This window comes from Mirounga angustirostris, unplaced genomic scaffold, assembly GCF_029215605.1.
Source record: "Mirounga angustirostris isolate CCGP_5_RB_7025 unplaced genomic scaffold, mMirAng1.0.hap1 SCAF_6, whole genome shotgun sequence".
In the NCBI taxonomy this organism is placed as follows: domain Eukaryota; kingdom Metazoa; phylum Chordata; class Mammalia; order Carnivora; family Phocidae; genus Mirounga; species Mirounga angustirostris.
The window spans coordinates 44,959,825-44,976,132 of record NW_026991714.1 but is presented as its reverse complement, the minus strand read 5'-3'; the positions used below and the strand labels follow the sequence as shown (position 1 = coordinate 44,976,132).

General features: G+C 36.9%; 1 protein-coding gene across 4 annotated transcripts in view; it reads left to right on the top strand.

Annotated features, from left to right (window-relative positions):
- Positions 1-16,308, top strand: part of EDEM3 (ER degradation enhancing alpha-mannosidase like protein 3) — a 70,062-nt gene that overhangs the window by 48,706 nt on the left and 5,048 nt on the right. For 2 of the 4 annotated variants that reach the window (XM_045877321.2, XM_045877324.3), the window contains exons 14-19: positions 236-401; positions 712-866; positions 1,780-1,936; positions 3,966-4,157; positions 5,509-5,674; positions 9,258-9,443. In XM_045877321.2, the coding sequence (XP_045733277.1) occupies positions 236-401; positions 712-866; positions 1,780-1,936; positions 3,966-4,157; positions 5,509-5,674; positions 9,258-9,443 (1,022 nt within the window). Of the gene's footprint in view, positions 1-235; positions 402-711; positions 867-1,779; positions 1,937-3,965; positions 4,158-5,508; positions 5,675-9,257; positions 9,444-16,097; positions 16,160-16,308 lie in introns of all 4 variants that reach the window. The other 2 variants (XR_008506282.2, XM_045877323.2) reach the window with 2 other exon arrangements.

Sequence of the window (16,308 nt, the reverse complement as noted above, 5' to 3'; positions counted from 1 at the left end):
CTATTGACGAGATTTAGTATACCTATGTGGTAGGCAGCCCCTCTGGTCTTTTTCATTCCCTTGGAATATGCTTGGAGTCAAGACTACTACCACTGGGGAATAGATAGATTCTATAGTACTTTGGACATCTAAATTGGTATAGACATGTTTATTGACCTTGACTCTCTGTCTGTTTCAGATCGTTGTCATGGGATATTTTTATGTTTGTAGATTTATTTGTGACCTTTTATTTTAGAATGGATTCTTTCTTCTTGGCTGAGATGTTTAAGTATCTTTACCTGTTATTTGCGGATAAAGAAGACATTATTTTTGACATAGAAGATTACATCTTTACAACAGAAGCTCATCTGTTACCTCTTTGGCTCTCTACTACAAATCAAAGCATCTCTAAGAAGAATACAGTAGGTTATGTTTTTTAATTAAATGTCTTATTCTCTTTTATGTGTTTATTTTTCCAAGTGAAAAGTAATACATGAATAGAATTCAATAAATATGTGTATGGTAAGAGGAAAAGTACATTTGATATTTTATTTTGTTTTCTTTTATTATAGCTTTATCCTGTATACACTTAATACTTATTGTATTCTTGTTTTGTTTTATTATATTTTTATCCTATATACACTTAGATTTCACTTAATGTTTCATTTGAATAAGCTGTAATGTTAAGTAAAATAATTATTTTTACTTATGTAACATTGTTTTATATTGTAGACCTCAGAATATACAGAACTGGATGACAGTAATTTTGATTGGACTTGTCCAAACACTCAGATTCTATTCCCTAATGACCCATTGTATGCTCAGAGCATTCGTGAACCCTTGAAAAATGTGGTGGATAAGAGCTGTCCTAGAGGCATCATCAGAGTGTAAGATGTATTATTTTGTATTTGTTAATAACAAAGTTAATTGTTAGTAAATGACAGAGAGTGTAAGGAACATATAACAGCCAAGAAGACGTTCACTTAGACCAAAAACATATTGAAGTATGTAGTTATCACTAATTAAAAATTATTCATTGGTAAGGTTAGATGACAAAGTTTATTCTGCAGTAATGTCTTTATTACTATGGAAATTTTATTATGGAAACTTTTATTATGGAAATTTATTATGGTGATTATTTTAATGAACTAAGTATTAATAGTCAGTGGGTGGCATATAATAGTCTTTAACTTCTGTAGTTCATTTTTACACAGAATAGTTTCATCAAGTACTTCCACATGTATATGTAGAAAGTATTGTATATGTAGAAAATATTTTTCCTTTAATCTATAGTTTCTTTGTAGTGAAAATATAGTTTTTTATTTTATTTTATTTTTTGATGAAATACTTATTTTTTGGCTTAATGAGTTCATTTTTTCCCAAACACTTACATTAGAAAGGCCATCAATAAGAAATTTTAAAAAATTTCTTTTAAGTGAGTGTTATTATTCACAGATAGAAGTACTGTTTTGCTTTTAAAATATTGGGAGAAAACCCTGTTTTTCAAGGAAGAAATCAATAATAACAAATCCCTAAGCCAACCTGTTCTGTACTTTCAGATAGTTATAAGGCTGTCTACTAATATAGACTTGTAGATAATATACATGTTTTGGTAACTGTAAAATATATTTGAGAGCTATATAACATAAGTTATATATGGGAAAACAGCTGTTTCCAGTTTTTCCAGTTTCACTAGTTCTAAAACTAGCAATTTTGCGAGTATCTAAAATTATTTTTGTCTTAGGTTTTTCCCCAGTTCTGATTTGTAGTTTTTTAAGCCTTGCCTATAATTACTTTTAGCAGAGAGGAGAGTTTCAGGAGTGGAGCTAAACCCCCTCTGAGAGCCAGAGATTTCATGGCCACTAACCCTGAACATTTAGAAATCTTGAAGAAGATGGGGGTGAGTTTGATTCACCTCAAAGATGGGAGAGTCCAGTTGGTTCAACATGCAATCCAAGTAAGCCATTGCTGTACTAATTAGATACCATCTCTGCCCTTTTTGGTCTCATCAGCTTTCATAAGATAATGACATTTGGCTTTCTAAGAACTTTTAATATATGATTTAAAGTTAGAGAATCAGAATTTTAGGACTTGGAAGTATCTTGAAAGCCATGTAATTCAGCGCCTTCATAGTATAAATCAAATCACAAGTAGGTTGGGTAATTTGCTTCAATTAAGAGAGTCAGATGTAGGGCTCAAGTTCAGATTTTTCTGTTTCTCAGCACCTTGTCTTTCCACTATTTAGAGCAAATCTTAAAAGCTAGTAATTCATTTTAATATCTCTGTAGTTTACAGTATTTTAGTTTCCAAAAAGTTACTGAATCTAAGTATTTTATTCATTGTGGAAATTAAAATTTGCAAGTGTTTGTCTCTGCCTAGGAAAAAGAACATGCCTTTTTGAGAAAATTCTGTTGCTTTTTGCTTTAAAAGCTTTCATAACAGGAGGACTCTTAATTTTTCACCTTATTCACCTTAGTAGTACATTGATTTTGAGAAAACACAGTTTGCTGAAGAATTTCAATGTGGAACCGTACCTGGTATCCCTTAATCTCAAATTCAACCTTCCCACAACCTTAGTTTTCCTTTTGATTTCTTTCTCATCTCTATTGTCACATCCATCCTTTCTTAAAGAGTCTTCTGCCTGCTTATGTTTCACTTACTATCACTTTGCAGTAGTGGGAGCGGCATCTCTAATGACATTACTTTCACTTACACCACCAATGACATAACTACCACCCAGTGGCCTCTTAATCCTTATTTGATTGAATTTTCCTGTAACTGTTGACTGACCCCTTTTTAAAACATACCCCTTTCTTGGCTTTCAGGGCATTCCAGCAACATACATCTTTCCTACTTTTCTGTTCATTGCTTTGTGGATTCCTTTGGAACTTTCCTTTTTTGGCAAAACCACTCAACGTAGGCACTACTGGGGAATCTGGATCGTACTCTTTTCTCTCTGTATTCTTCTTCAGCAGTCACATCTTTTCTATAAGCTCAGCTGTCGTCTTTGTACACGTGATTTCTTAGATATACATAAGTAACCCTGATTCCTAACTTTACTCTTAAATTCAGCTTTAATCTGCCTGTCATATGTATGACATGTGTCTGCATCTCAGTCAGTCTGTCCAAACCTGAATTAATTATCTCTTCCTGCCCCCACCTCAGTCCATCTCTCCTTTTTGTTTGCCATCTCAATAGACCTAACATCACTCTCTTAAGTCACCAAAACTGGACATATCCAGATAGGCTTAAACTTGTCTTTGTCTCCCAACTCCTCTGTTCTCTCTTATCCTCTAACTCCTGTCAAGTCCAATTAACTTTTCCTGTTAAGTGTCAGGAATCCACCTTTTTTCCACTATAGTCAGGCATTCTTCAGCTTTTCCTTTGTGAAGACTCAATTCAAATATCATTCTAAATATTTCTCAGATCCACACTGGCAGAATCTATCATTCCCTTGTCTGTGCTGCTAGTCTAGTTTCCCACTTGAGAATTTTATCATAGGTAAATTTACATGTCTGTATCCTCTAGATACAAACTTCTTAAAGTGAAACTCTCCCCAGTTCCTAGTCAAGTGCTGGGATCTTAATAGATGCCTGATACATATATTTTGAATTTAGTGTGATTATTGGTTCATAAGTCCAAAGAAGGGAAGTATGGGTCATTATGAGGTTTATTTCTTAAAAGGGGAAGCAGTGGAAAAATCAAGCAAAGTAAGCATTTCAGCATTTGGTGGAAGTCCAATTCTCAATTCATATGAGAAAGTGGTTTGTAGAACAGTGAAAGAGACATTGAAAAAATTACAAATCTTACTTTCAGAGAATATTTCCAGAAGTAATATTTTTAGGACAAATCAGGCCATAAGTATTTGATAAGGACTGAAACCAAAAGAGGAAATTTTAGAGTAGATTATAGTGCATTAGTATTTAAGACTTCAAAAAGTTGAAAGTTTTCATTTCGAAAGGATAAAATTAATGTTTTTTTCCTAGGCTGCTAGTTCAATTGATGCTGAAGATGGGTTGAGGTTCATGCAGGAGATGATTGAACTGTCAAGTCAGCAACAAAAAGAACAGCAGCTACCTCCACGAGCTGTACAAATTGTTTCCCACCCATTTTTTGGCAGGGTAGTGTTGACTGCTGGACCAGCTCAGTTTGGGCTAGATCTGTCTAAACATAAAGAGGTGTGTACACTTACAATATGCTTGTTGGAATTGAATGTAAAGTATTGTGTAAGTATTGTCTAATTACTTAGTCTAATTTAGTAGTTTTAATTTATTAAACCTAAATATTTAATCTACTAAAACCCAAATATTCATTCTCCCAGATTAAAGTAGATTAAAGTTTAAAGCATATCTTGAAAATTTTGAGTCGTAATTTATGTATACAACATGCTTATAGAATTTTACTTAAAATATTGTTCAGATACTGTCCAATTCTTGGTCTGTTCTCTAATTTGGCATCTTTAATTTATCTAAAAATGGTTTTTTGGACTTTTTAACAACTACTAGAGCCTTCGTTGAACAGAAGTCCAGCTTGGAGCCTTAAGGTCTAAGAACACAGCTAAAAGCAGAGGTGCCCTGGCTCAGGTAGCAGTGGAGAGCGTGACACTGCGGTCCCACCGAGCCAACTTGGAAGACCACTAAGCTAGCCCAGCCCCTTAGTTTTAACGTAGGAAACAAAGACCTACATTGCTGAACAGTTCACAAGTTCATCTAATTGGTTGCAGTGTTGGGACCAGACCCAAGTCTGCTGATAATCTAAAGCCAATACTCTTTGAACTCCATTCCCCCTAATTGAGACCTATTTTGTGTGTAAAGGTTTATAGATTGACTCATCCATTCAGCAACTCTTTTTGGAGTCCTAGTATTACTATATTCTGGGCACTATTTTAGATGTTAGCTATCTATCATGTTTATAAAGCGAGTGCAGATCATGCCCTTGTGGAGTTTGCCTTCTCGGAGAGAGAGGGATATTAAAGTACCTTTACATTGGTATCTTTAAAATCTGTTCTCTGGTGGATTTAATTTTTCTGGGAAGAGAACTGTTTGCAGATTCATGTAGACTAAATCCATTTTTTCCCTCTTTCAAAAATTTTTCTGGCTACAAGTGATGGTTTAAAAGTGGTTCCCAGCTGTTTGAAGTGTGGGTATGGGTACAAGGTGAATCTGCCTACAAATTCCAGCTTTACCACATACAAACACTGTGTCTTTGAGCAAATTATGTAACCCGAGTCTCAGTTTCCCCATATGTAAAATGGAGATATTATATGTATTATTTTTCTTAGTCATTATAAAGATGAGATTTAGTAATTTATGTAAAAATGCTTTATAAATTGCAGAGCACAGTAAAATGTTGGTTGGGTACTATGATATGTGAAATGTTCAAAACAAAAACTTACGCTAAATATATACTAGATATGTTATCATTAGAAAAGAAGTAAGGTCTATTTAAAGCTCTAGATAGTGAATTGTATTGACTAGATAGTGATTTGAGAAGATAAAAGGATATTTAAGTTACTTTTATTTCTGACAGACAAGAGGATTTGTTGCAAGCAGTAAACCGTACAATGGTTGTTCAGAGCTTACTAACCCCGAGGCAGTGGTGGGAAAAATCGCTCTGATACAAAGAGGACAGTGCATGTTTGCAGAAAAGGCACGCAATGTTCAGAATGCTGGTGCCATTGGTGGCATTGTTATTGGTGAGTAATCCTCTGTCACTGTGCTGACTAGCAGGAGACCATTTTTAGGATTTTCCTTGTATTTGTCAAAATTTTAGCAGAATTCATCATATTATTTTTACTTCACTAGACAGCATAATGGACGGGTAATCCAGTGACTCTCTTAATAATTTCTGTGTGTTGTATATCTTTTTTGAAAGTCTAGATTTGGGTTTCTGTATATTAATGCCAGAGAAAGTACTTGGGGACAGGTGTGAACGTGGGGTTACCACCCCAAAGCACGCAACACCATGAATAAGAAAATGTGCTTTCAGATCCAAAGCCCTCTAAGGGCAAGAATTACACCCTGCCACCTCCAGTGGGAAGCCGTTAAAAATACCCATTCCTCGGGCGCCTGGGTGGCTCAGTTGGTTGGGCGACTGCCTTCGGCTCAGGTCATGGTCCTGGAGTCCCTGGATCGAGTCCCGCATCGGGCTCCCTGCTCGGCGGGGAGTCTGCTGCTCCCCCTGACCCTCCCCACTCTCATGCTCTCTCTATCTCATTCTCTCTCTCAAATAAATAAATAAAATCTTAAAAAAAAAAAATACCCATTCCTCCACAAAGATGCAGGCTTTGGAGTCAAATACATTGGGGTGCAGTTCCTGGCTGTTCCATAAAATCATGGTGTAACCCTGGCCCAGCTTTAGTTTATCAGTTTATTCAGTAGAATATTTTTTGAGCTCTAGTAAAAGTGGTAATAAATATCTTTTAGGTGGTTGTAAGGTTTGAAGATAATATATGTAAAATTTCTTAGCATAATCATTTACATATCATAGGTGTAAGCACTAGTTGCTGGCAAATTTGTATTTCCTCAGGTCTTTTTCCACTCAGATTACAAACTCAAATCATTTGACCTCTGTATTTCAACCAGTGTGTTCTGCTGTTTTATTTTTCGTAGACAGTCACTTACAACAAGCAGGCTATGACTGCCAGGGAAAATATAAATTTTTCTTTTCTTTTTAAAGATGTATGTATTTATTTTTGGAGAGAAAGAGCGGGGTGGAGGGGCGGAGAGGCAGAGGAAGAGAGAGAGAGAATCTCAAGCAGACTCCCCCACTGAGTGGGGAGCCCCGTGTGGGGCTCGATCTCACAACCCTGAGATTATGACCTGAGCCGAAATCAAGAGTTAGACACTTAACTGACTGAGCCACCCAGGTGCCCCAAATTTTTCTTTGCTTTAAATATATAGTTTATATTCAGAACTATAAGACCTGAGGTCACATCCTAATGATGAAGTTAAATTGTTATGGCTTCTCTCACGGGGGAAATCTGTTTTGAATTCTTTCTTTCTTACTAGGATAGATTTCCTTTTTCAATTCAAGGTAAATAAAAATTAAGGCATTTAAAATAGTAGGATTTATTTCAGTGAAAATAATTATTTACTCTTCCTTTTTGCTTATCCTGTACGGGCACTCCAGTGTTGATTTATTGAGTGCATAGATTTCATTAGTTAAGTAAGTATTAGGAGAAATTCTTCTTAATAACTTAAATTAGCACTTGGCAAACTACAGCCTATAGGCCAAGTCCACATCACTGCCTGTTTTTGTAAATAAGTTTTATTGGAACACAGCCATGCCAATTTGTTTAATATTGTCTATGCCTACTTTCGAGCAACAGTAATAGAGTGGAGAAGAACTGCATAGCCTAAAATATCCACTCCCTGGCCAATTACAGAAGAAGGCTGCTGCTGCCCAACTTAAATGACCTCTCCATCCTTGGTTATTTTCCACACTGAGATTTCTTTTATTGAAGAATTTAGTAGCTTGTCATCACTATCATTTTGAACACCTCTTTACCAAGATTAAAAAATATGAAATATAAAGGCTGGAACACATGTGGAATAGTTTAGATTTTCCCTATAAGTCTAATTCTCATGGTATTCTGTACTCTGCAAGGTTTGTGAAGTCAAGTTTGTTTTCTTTAGTAGCTATTAGTAGCAGAATCCTCTACTCAGTTCAGTGGGTAAGCAAATAAGAGGCAATGGTCCTTACTCTCAGGAAACTTCATTTTTAAAGGGAAACTTTCTTGTATTGTAACTTCTTTTCTTTCCCTATGTTTTTTGTTTCTGATGGAGTATTTTGTTTGGTTTTGCTCGTTTTCATTGTATATAAATGAGCAAATTAGGCCTTAGTTGTTTTTTTATTGCAAGTACTAAAAGTAAAAATTATCTTAGAAATAATCATTTGGCTGCAAGAGACAATAATTGATTTTTTTTTTTTTAAGATTTTATTTATTTATTTGAGAGAGAGAATGAGACAGAGAGAGAGAGCATGAGATGGGGGAGGATCAGAGGGAGAAGCAGGCTCCTCGCCGAGCAGGGAGCCCGATGCGGGACTCGATCCCGGACTCCAGGATCATGACCTGAGCCGAAGGCAGTCGCTTAACCGACTGAGCCACCCAGGCGCCCGAGACAATAATTGATTTAAGATGGTTTAAGAAAGGAGGTTTGTTTACTACATGGAGCTGGATTATTTTAATTGAATGCAAGAGTAAGAAATTCAGCTGAGTAAAAAATCATCAGGAACCATGATAGCTAGTAGAGTTGTTTACATCTCTCTCTTATCTCTGGGTCTTCCTAGACTCTCTTCTCTGCATCTCTTTGCAGTTCTGCTTCGTTCTCCAGCTTCTCACCAGCTGGCTCCCTCTTTGCTCATTAGTTCCAAAAAGGTCATTCTAAAATTACAGCCTCAGGCCTGAGTCTGTCACCTCACTAGATCACTACCCACTGCTAACTGAAACTCAGTCTTTCTGTGTGCCGCTTCCGGGGCCTCCAGAGAGACTGAGAGCCAGGTGGCCATGCTTTATCCAGTCAGTTATTGCTAAGGAGGTGGGTCCTACATGGTATTTTCCACTCAGCAGGGCCTATCAGAGCAAGCTCTCCAAGAAGGGACCGGCAGGCTTCTCATCTGGCGTGTGCGGTAGAGGGGGGCGTGACCGGCCCCTGCCAGTAAAAAGGTATTTAGCGGTCCTACTGCAGTTACCTCACCAGTGTAAAAGAACAGTAGTGTTTACCTCAACTTAGGAAAAACCATGGTCATCATTCTTCTTTGTGAACAGTAGAGAAAGGAGAACTATCAATTAATAGTTTGGTAAATGCCATTAAAGGAAATCTTAAACAGCAATGAAATTTCATTCATAGTTCTATCATTGGAAGCCAAGTTTTTAAATGTTTCTATTTCTAGGCTTTTTCATAAGCATATGGAAGTTTTTAGTCATAATCACAGAATTTTGTGTTCTCCTTTTTTCGTGTAATAATATTCTGCTTTTCTGTGTGTTGCATCAAGTAGTTAATTATAATTTACTTATAATAGTTCAGTTATTCACAATTATAAATAGCACTCCAGTAAACTACTTTAGGCATAGATCATTTTGCTTGTTTTGAGTTCTTCCCTCAGGATAAATTTCTAGAAGTGGAATTAGTGAGCTCTAAAAGTATGTTCATTTTTATGATTCTTGATGCATAACGTAAATGCAGCCAACAGGGAGAAAAAATCATAAAGATTGGTCTATAGATCTTTTTAATGGACAGATGTTTTTATGTTTGCTGTATTCATTTTCTGGCTAGATGACAATGAGGGGAGCAGCAGTGATACTGCCCCTCTGTTCCAGATGGCGGGTGATGGAAAAGACACAGATGACATCAAGATCCCCATGCTATTCTTATTCAGTAAAGAAGGAAGTATCATACTGGATGCCATTCGGGAGTATGAGGAGGTGGAAGTGCTCCTTTCTGACAAAGCAAAAGATAGAGGTAAGGGTAAAAACTCATGTGTTTTTTTACACAGCTTAGCATTAATTTTACTAGTTTGATAGCAAAAATGAGTTACAAGAAGTTATTTTTGGTTCACTGGTAAGATAGAAGATGGTTTCAAAAAATATTTTTCTTTTGGAAATAGGCGTTTTAAAACATTTATTTTGCTTTGTTTGCTGACTTAGGATGTTTTTAGAATTACATTTTATATGTCATTTGTCACTTTTGCTATGGTTCTGCCCAGTGATGAAAATACAGTTAATATATCAAAAGAGTCCATTTAAACATCCACAAATGTTCACCATTCAGTTCTACTGATACTACATCTTATATTTCTTTTATAAAGAATAAAAAGATTGTATCAAATGGTATTGTATACAATATAATAGTTGGGTTTGAGCAGGCCACCAATAATAAAATGACCACTGTCTTGGTGAAGGCAATAAAAATCTAGCAGGTTCTATCCACTGAGGTGTAAGTTTATCACATAGGGATTTATAAGTTACAAGAGTTACAACTGGCTGATGTCTGAAGAACAGGGTAGCCATGCCTTAACTCATGACAATATATAGTCCTCGCTAGGCCAAAATGTTTGTTAGTAACTTGAAAGCTATTTGAAACCCAAATTATTGTATAAATGCAAGGTCTTACTAGTACTCTTTTTTAGTTTGACACCTAGGGATAGTGCAGAAGTGAGGGAAAGTGACCCATCAGACATAGACTGCCATCCTGCTTATGGGAGCAGTCCTCCTTATCCACTGGAGGCATCTGGAGAGAGAACTGTACTTCTCTCATTACCTGTAAATGGCTAAAGTCATGGGATTTGTGCAGGGTTTTTGAATCCCTGGGGATGTTTGTTTGACAGCTAGGGAGGTAACTGATTCAATTCAGTGTAACTTCCAAGTGAAATAGTAAAAAAAAAAAGTTTAGCGATAATCTAGTACTAGCCAAATCAGTGTTTTATCTTCTTGTATTACTTTATTCTTCTTTGAGATTCTTCCACGTGTCCACTATTTAAGAGCAATGAAGTGAGTAGGATGAATGTATGTAAGGATGTATAGATAAAAATAGAACAGAAAAGAAAGGATTTCTAATCTTCTTAAATCCTCCTGTGTTCCTGACCTTTTTTTTTTTTCCTAAGTCTTTTTTCTCAACTCAGATCTTCTCTCCTACATATATGCATTTAGGCACATCAAACACAGGCACATTATTATTCCATATAACTCTTTAATGCCTTTGCTTTTCTCCCCCCTATTTTGTGCTACCATTGGAATTTCAGCAGCAATATTAAAAGGTAAAATGATTCCAAGCTACATTATTAATAGTAGTAAGTATCTTGTATTCATAAGCTTTAAATTATATATATATGTATATATGTATGTGTACATGTATATATATACACACACATGCATGTGCAAATATATATATATATATAATTTGTTTCAGTGGATACCATGATAATATCTGGCTTAATGTAATTAGATTATTTTCATGTCTAGTCAGCTGTCCCACAATAATAATTCTTTATTGATTCCTGTCATAACAAATCCTATGAATTATATATCCATATAATATAGATGAATTCACTAGGCCATGTAAGAGTCAGTCTAACAAAGACAGTGTTGTTTTGGCATGTATTACTTTTGATCACTTTTATTGAATATAATGTTAAGTATTTAAAATATCAGCTTGTTTTAAAAACTTGTATGTGTGTAGGGGTGCATGGGATTAGGACTACGAGGTCGTAGTAAAGCATGTGCTTCTCATACAGAGAAAGAATAAGAGAAAAAGATAAATTCTACTATAGGTAGCCCCCCAATCCCCCATCCTTGGGGGATATATTCCAAGACCCCCCAGTAGATGCCTGAAACTGTGGATAGTATACTGTTCTGTGTATATACCATGTTTTTCTATGCATACATACCTGTGATAAACCTTAATTTATAAATTAGGCACAATAAAAGGCTAATAACAATAACTAATAATAGAACAGTTGTAACAATATACTGTAATGGGATTTATGTGACTCTGGCCTTTTTAAAATACCTTATTGTACTATACCCATCCTTCTTGTGGTGATATGAGATGGTAAAGTGCTACATGATGTGATGAAGTGAGGGGAATGACGACATAGGCAGTGTGACCTAGCGTTAGGCTGCTATTGACCTTCTGATGCTGTGTCAGGAGGCGGAGGGTCATCTGCTTCCTGACCACGGTTGACTGCGGGTAACTGAAACGTCAGAAAGGGAAACCGTGGAAAAGGGGGGATTACTGTACAAAAAGTATTATCTGAAGAGTATTCTTTTAAGGACCGTGCAGTAAAAGGGCTTTATGTAAATGATATATTTTTAAAAGTTCTGTTGGTCTCTAAAGTTAGTGAACTGTGTGTTACAGAGTGATCTTTTGACAAAAAGTCTTTAAAAAACTCCCCTTTTTATGTAGCTCTTTCAAGAACTGTACAACTGCATTAACAAAATCAATGTTACAAAATTATCAGTATAACAGAAACTCAGTAATAGTTTTATTAAATCAGTTACCTTATTCACTTAGGAAAATATCCTAAGAAGTTGATGTCTGGAGTGTTGTCATTAATTTGTCCTGTGCCTTTACTGCATGCCCCAGTGTTTCTTTTCTGCATCAGCTGATGCTGATGCTTTTGTTACAAGTGTAGATTCCTGAGTCTTACTCCAGAATATTGAATCAGACCCTCTGAAGGCAGGGGACCAGAATCTGAAATTGTAAACAAGCATCCCAGGTAATTACACTCAGCTACACTTGAGAAACAGTGAACAACACTAAGAATGCAACCTCTTTTTTTTTTTTTTTTTTTGTCTTCCAGCTATGTATGAACCATACTGTACCATCAAGGGTACTAGGTAGGATTATATAAGTAACCCCAAATAATTAGCATCCTTAAAATCTGAACAGTAACATGTCCTCCAGATTGCTCTTTAAAAATCTCATTCCACAAATACATACTTCCTTTATAAAGTCACATAGTTTTGATTGAACAATTCTTCCCACATGTTGATACAGAAAATAGAAGCCCCAGAACAAGCCCCTACTCCCACTCTCGCTTTCTTATTCTGATGAGAAGTCCCAGCCATTAATACAGAAATATCTGCAATAGCCCTATCTGCTAGCAAAAATGTTCAGCTGTCTTACTACACATTCTTCTTCAGAAGTAAAACATTAGAAATTTATCAAGTGGAAATAATTGCTTCCTCAGGTCAGACCAGTCCTACTTCTAAAAGTTGAGCTATCCATGGAAGTTTTAATATGTCTCTCATGTGTTCCACCTTTCCAAATTTTAAGAATTATTCCAGCCCAGGGGCGCCTGGGTGGCTCAGTTGTTAAGCGACTGCCTTCGGCTCAGGTCATGATCCCGGGGTCCTGGGATCGAGCCCCGCATCGGGCTCCCAGCTCAGCGAGAAGCCTGCTTCTCCCTCTCCCACTCCCCCTGCTTGTGTTTCCTCTCTCGCTCTGTCTCTCTCTGTCAAATAAATAATAAAATAAATTAATAATATCTTAAAAAAAATTCCAGCTCTGTGCTCACCAACAAATGACACTGTACTGTTACATTTAGATTCAGATTGAAACAGTTTATAATTAAGAATCAATTTCCTGTTCTCAGTAGTATTTTCAAGGGGAAAAGAATCAGCATTTTAAAGGTCCCATATGTTATCATGCTTTCAGTTTACAGTGTAGGCCTATATTGCCTTGAGAGCTGTAGACTGATGTTTTCAGAGCTACTCCTATACTTATATCTACCAGATAAAGAGGTGGACAGAGAAAATGGGGGAAAGAAAAGAAAGGTCCCATGGTTCAAACTGTTCAAGATTTAAGTCTAGCAGTGTTACTTTCCCTAAGATTATCTCCCATTGAACTTGATTGGGGTTAATCTGCCCTAAAGTTGAACTGCAAAATTTAATATGTATGCAGAAGACCTCTTTGTGTAGAAAGGAGCATCTGAAACATTCTTGTTAAGCCAAATTGGTATTTACCTGCACCCCTTCTATGACCTGGCATGTTTTCTCATGCATCTTTGCATCTCATGCATTTGCACATCTCTTCCCTTTTTTGAAATGCTTATCCATCCCTATCTGCACTCCCATGGCCCATTTCCTCTTTGAGGAAATTTAGCCATCCTGCATACCCAGTTTAAATACTACCTTTTTGGGGCACCTGGATAGCTCAGTCGGTTAAGCATCTGCCTTTGATTCAGGTCATGATCCCCGGATCCTGGGATCAAGCCCCATGTCAGGCTCTCTGCTCAGTGGGGAGCCTGCTTCTTTTTCTCCCTCTGTTGTTCCTCCTGCTTGTGCTGTCTCTCTCTCTGTCAAATAAATAAATAAAATCTTTAAAAAAAAAAATAAATAAATACCACCATTTAGTGGAATTTTCTCTTATTCTCATAGGTAAAATTTAAGGGTCTTATTTTATTATGTTAATCACCATACATTACATCATTAGTTTTTGATGTAGTGATCCATGATTCATTGTTTGCATATAACACCCCGTGCTCCATGCCGTACGTGCCCTCTTTAATACCCATCACCAGGCTAACCTATCCCCCTACCCCCCTCCCCTCTAGAACCCTCAGTTTGTTTCTCAGAGTCCATAGTCTCTCATGGTTTGTCTAAGGGTGTATTTTTTAAGATTTATTTGTTTATTTTAGAGAGAGAGCAGAGGGAGGGGCAGAGGGAGAGGGAGAGAAAGTCTTAAGCAGACTCCATGCTGAGTGCAGAGCCTGACATGGGGCTCGATCTCACGACCCTGAGATCTCAACCTGAGCTGAAACCAAGAGTCTGACGCTTAAATGACTGCACCCCCCCAGGCGCCCCAAGGGTCTTTTTAATATAGTTCTACTTTGACATTCATATTACATCCTGCTGCTTTACCTGCTCTTATCTCTGTTATCCGGGCTTGCAGCAAATGCTGGCTATACAGATAAATGAATGATTGTATAACATCCAGTCTCTTAGGTCTTTGCCAAGGCTCCCTTGTCCTTTTATTATTAAAACTGAATCATTTTCTTGTCTTTGTATCTTGAGATTTTCTTCACTCTTTTTTATGCTTCCTCTGTTTCCGATACACCATTCCTGAATTGATGTAGTTGTTTTTTGTTTTTTTTTTTTTAAAGATTTTTATTTATTTATTTGACAGAGACACAGCAAGAGAGGGAACACAAGCAGGGGGAGCGGGAGAGGGAGAAGCAGGCTTCCCGTGGAGCAGGGAGCCCGATGCGGGGCTCGATGCGGGGCTCGATCCCAGGACCCCGGGATCATGACCTGAGCCGAAGGCAGACGCTTAACAACTGAGCCACCCAGGCGCCCCTGATGTAGTTGTTAATGCTCTGAGGACTCTGATGCTTCATACGGGGTGCTAACCCACACCGTAGAATAAAGCTGTGAAGCAGTGTGGCAGACACTAACTCCTTCCTTGCCTTTTCTGTTTCTCCATCTACCGTCTTTACTTTCCTGATTGCCGCCTCTTGGCTGTCTATCAGATAGTCTTATATATTTCCTCTGTTTCAAGACTTGCTCTTCTTTTCCACTAATCTGTCTGTTCACTCCTATGCCAATAATAAAAGTTTGCTGTTTTGAATGCATGTTGATACCTGATAAGGCAACTCTCTTCTCACTAATTCTTTTCAAAATTTCTTCTCTTCGATGTATATTCTTCCATACGAACTTCAAAATAGTTCTATCTTGTCCCAAAAGAAAACAAAAAAAAGTAGAAATGGGGTTCATTTTGGAATTGGATAGTTGTACGCTTTATGTATAAATAGGAAGTTTTTGTTAAATATTAAGAACATTCCATCCAGGAACATACACTTACTTGTAAATGTAATCAGATCTTGTTTTATGTTTTCATTAAAATTTTATGGTATTGAGGGGGCGCCTGGGTGGCTCAGACGTTAAGCGTCTGCCTTCGGCTTGGGTCATGATCCCAGCGTCTTGGGATCGAACCCCACATCGGGCTCCCTGCTCTGCCAGAAGCCTGCTTTTCCCTCTCCCACTCCCATTGCTTGTGTTCCCTCTCTCGCTGTATGTATCTCTGTCAAATGAATAAACAAAATCTTTTAAAAAAAAAATTTTATGGTATTGAGTAATGTAGGTCTTGTATCTTTCATAATAAATTTAATCGTTTTACAGTTTTTTATTATGAAAAGGGTACTTAATTTTATTTCTAACCAGTTGTTACTATAGAGAGGTTATTTGCCTATTTATCTTACTTTTACCCTCCTTATCAAGTTCTTTTATTATCTTAATGGTATTTTTAAGAATTAAGAGTCGCTTTGAGTTTAAGCATACAGCAGTCTAAAAATACAATTTGATCTATTCTTTTCCTGTATTTACACTTACCCTATTGTATTACCTAGATTTCTAAAATATATTGCATAATATGTATCCCTACGGTAATTTTTTGCCAAAAGCACAATTTTTATTACTAGATGAGACAGTACCTCACCTTTTTCTATACTTCTAAACCAGATTAATACAATCTAGAAAAAACCTGAAGGTTTTCCTTTTTGTTTTCCCTTGAACTTAGGGTAGCTTAGTGTAAATGAGTGACCAGCTCCTGCGTTCTCTTCTTTGGTCCCCGCCTTGGTTTTCCTAATTGCTGAATTAAAGTATACCTTTTCCACAGCTTAGAAGAGAGAGAGTGTGGGGACCCCCCCAGCCCCCAAGAACTTAAACTTCCCTAGTCAGGTAATCCTACTTCATCAGGGTGTACATAAATGTGCCTCTCTGTACCTTCCTGCATGCTTGCTTCCTTTAGTTTTTCTGGTTTTATAATATGTCCATCTTCCCTTCCTTCTTGGACTCATTAACTCTACTTATCTTTTAAATCTCAGCTC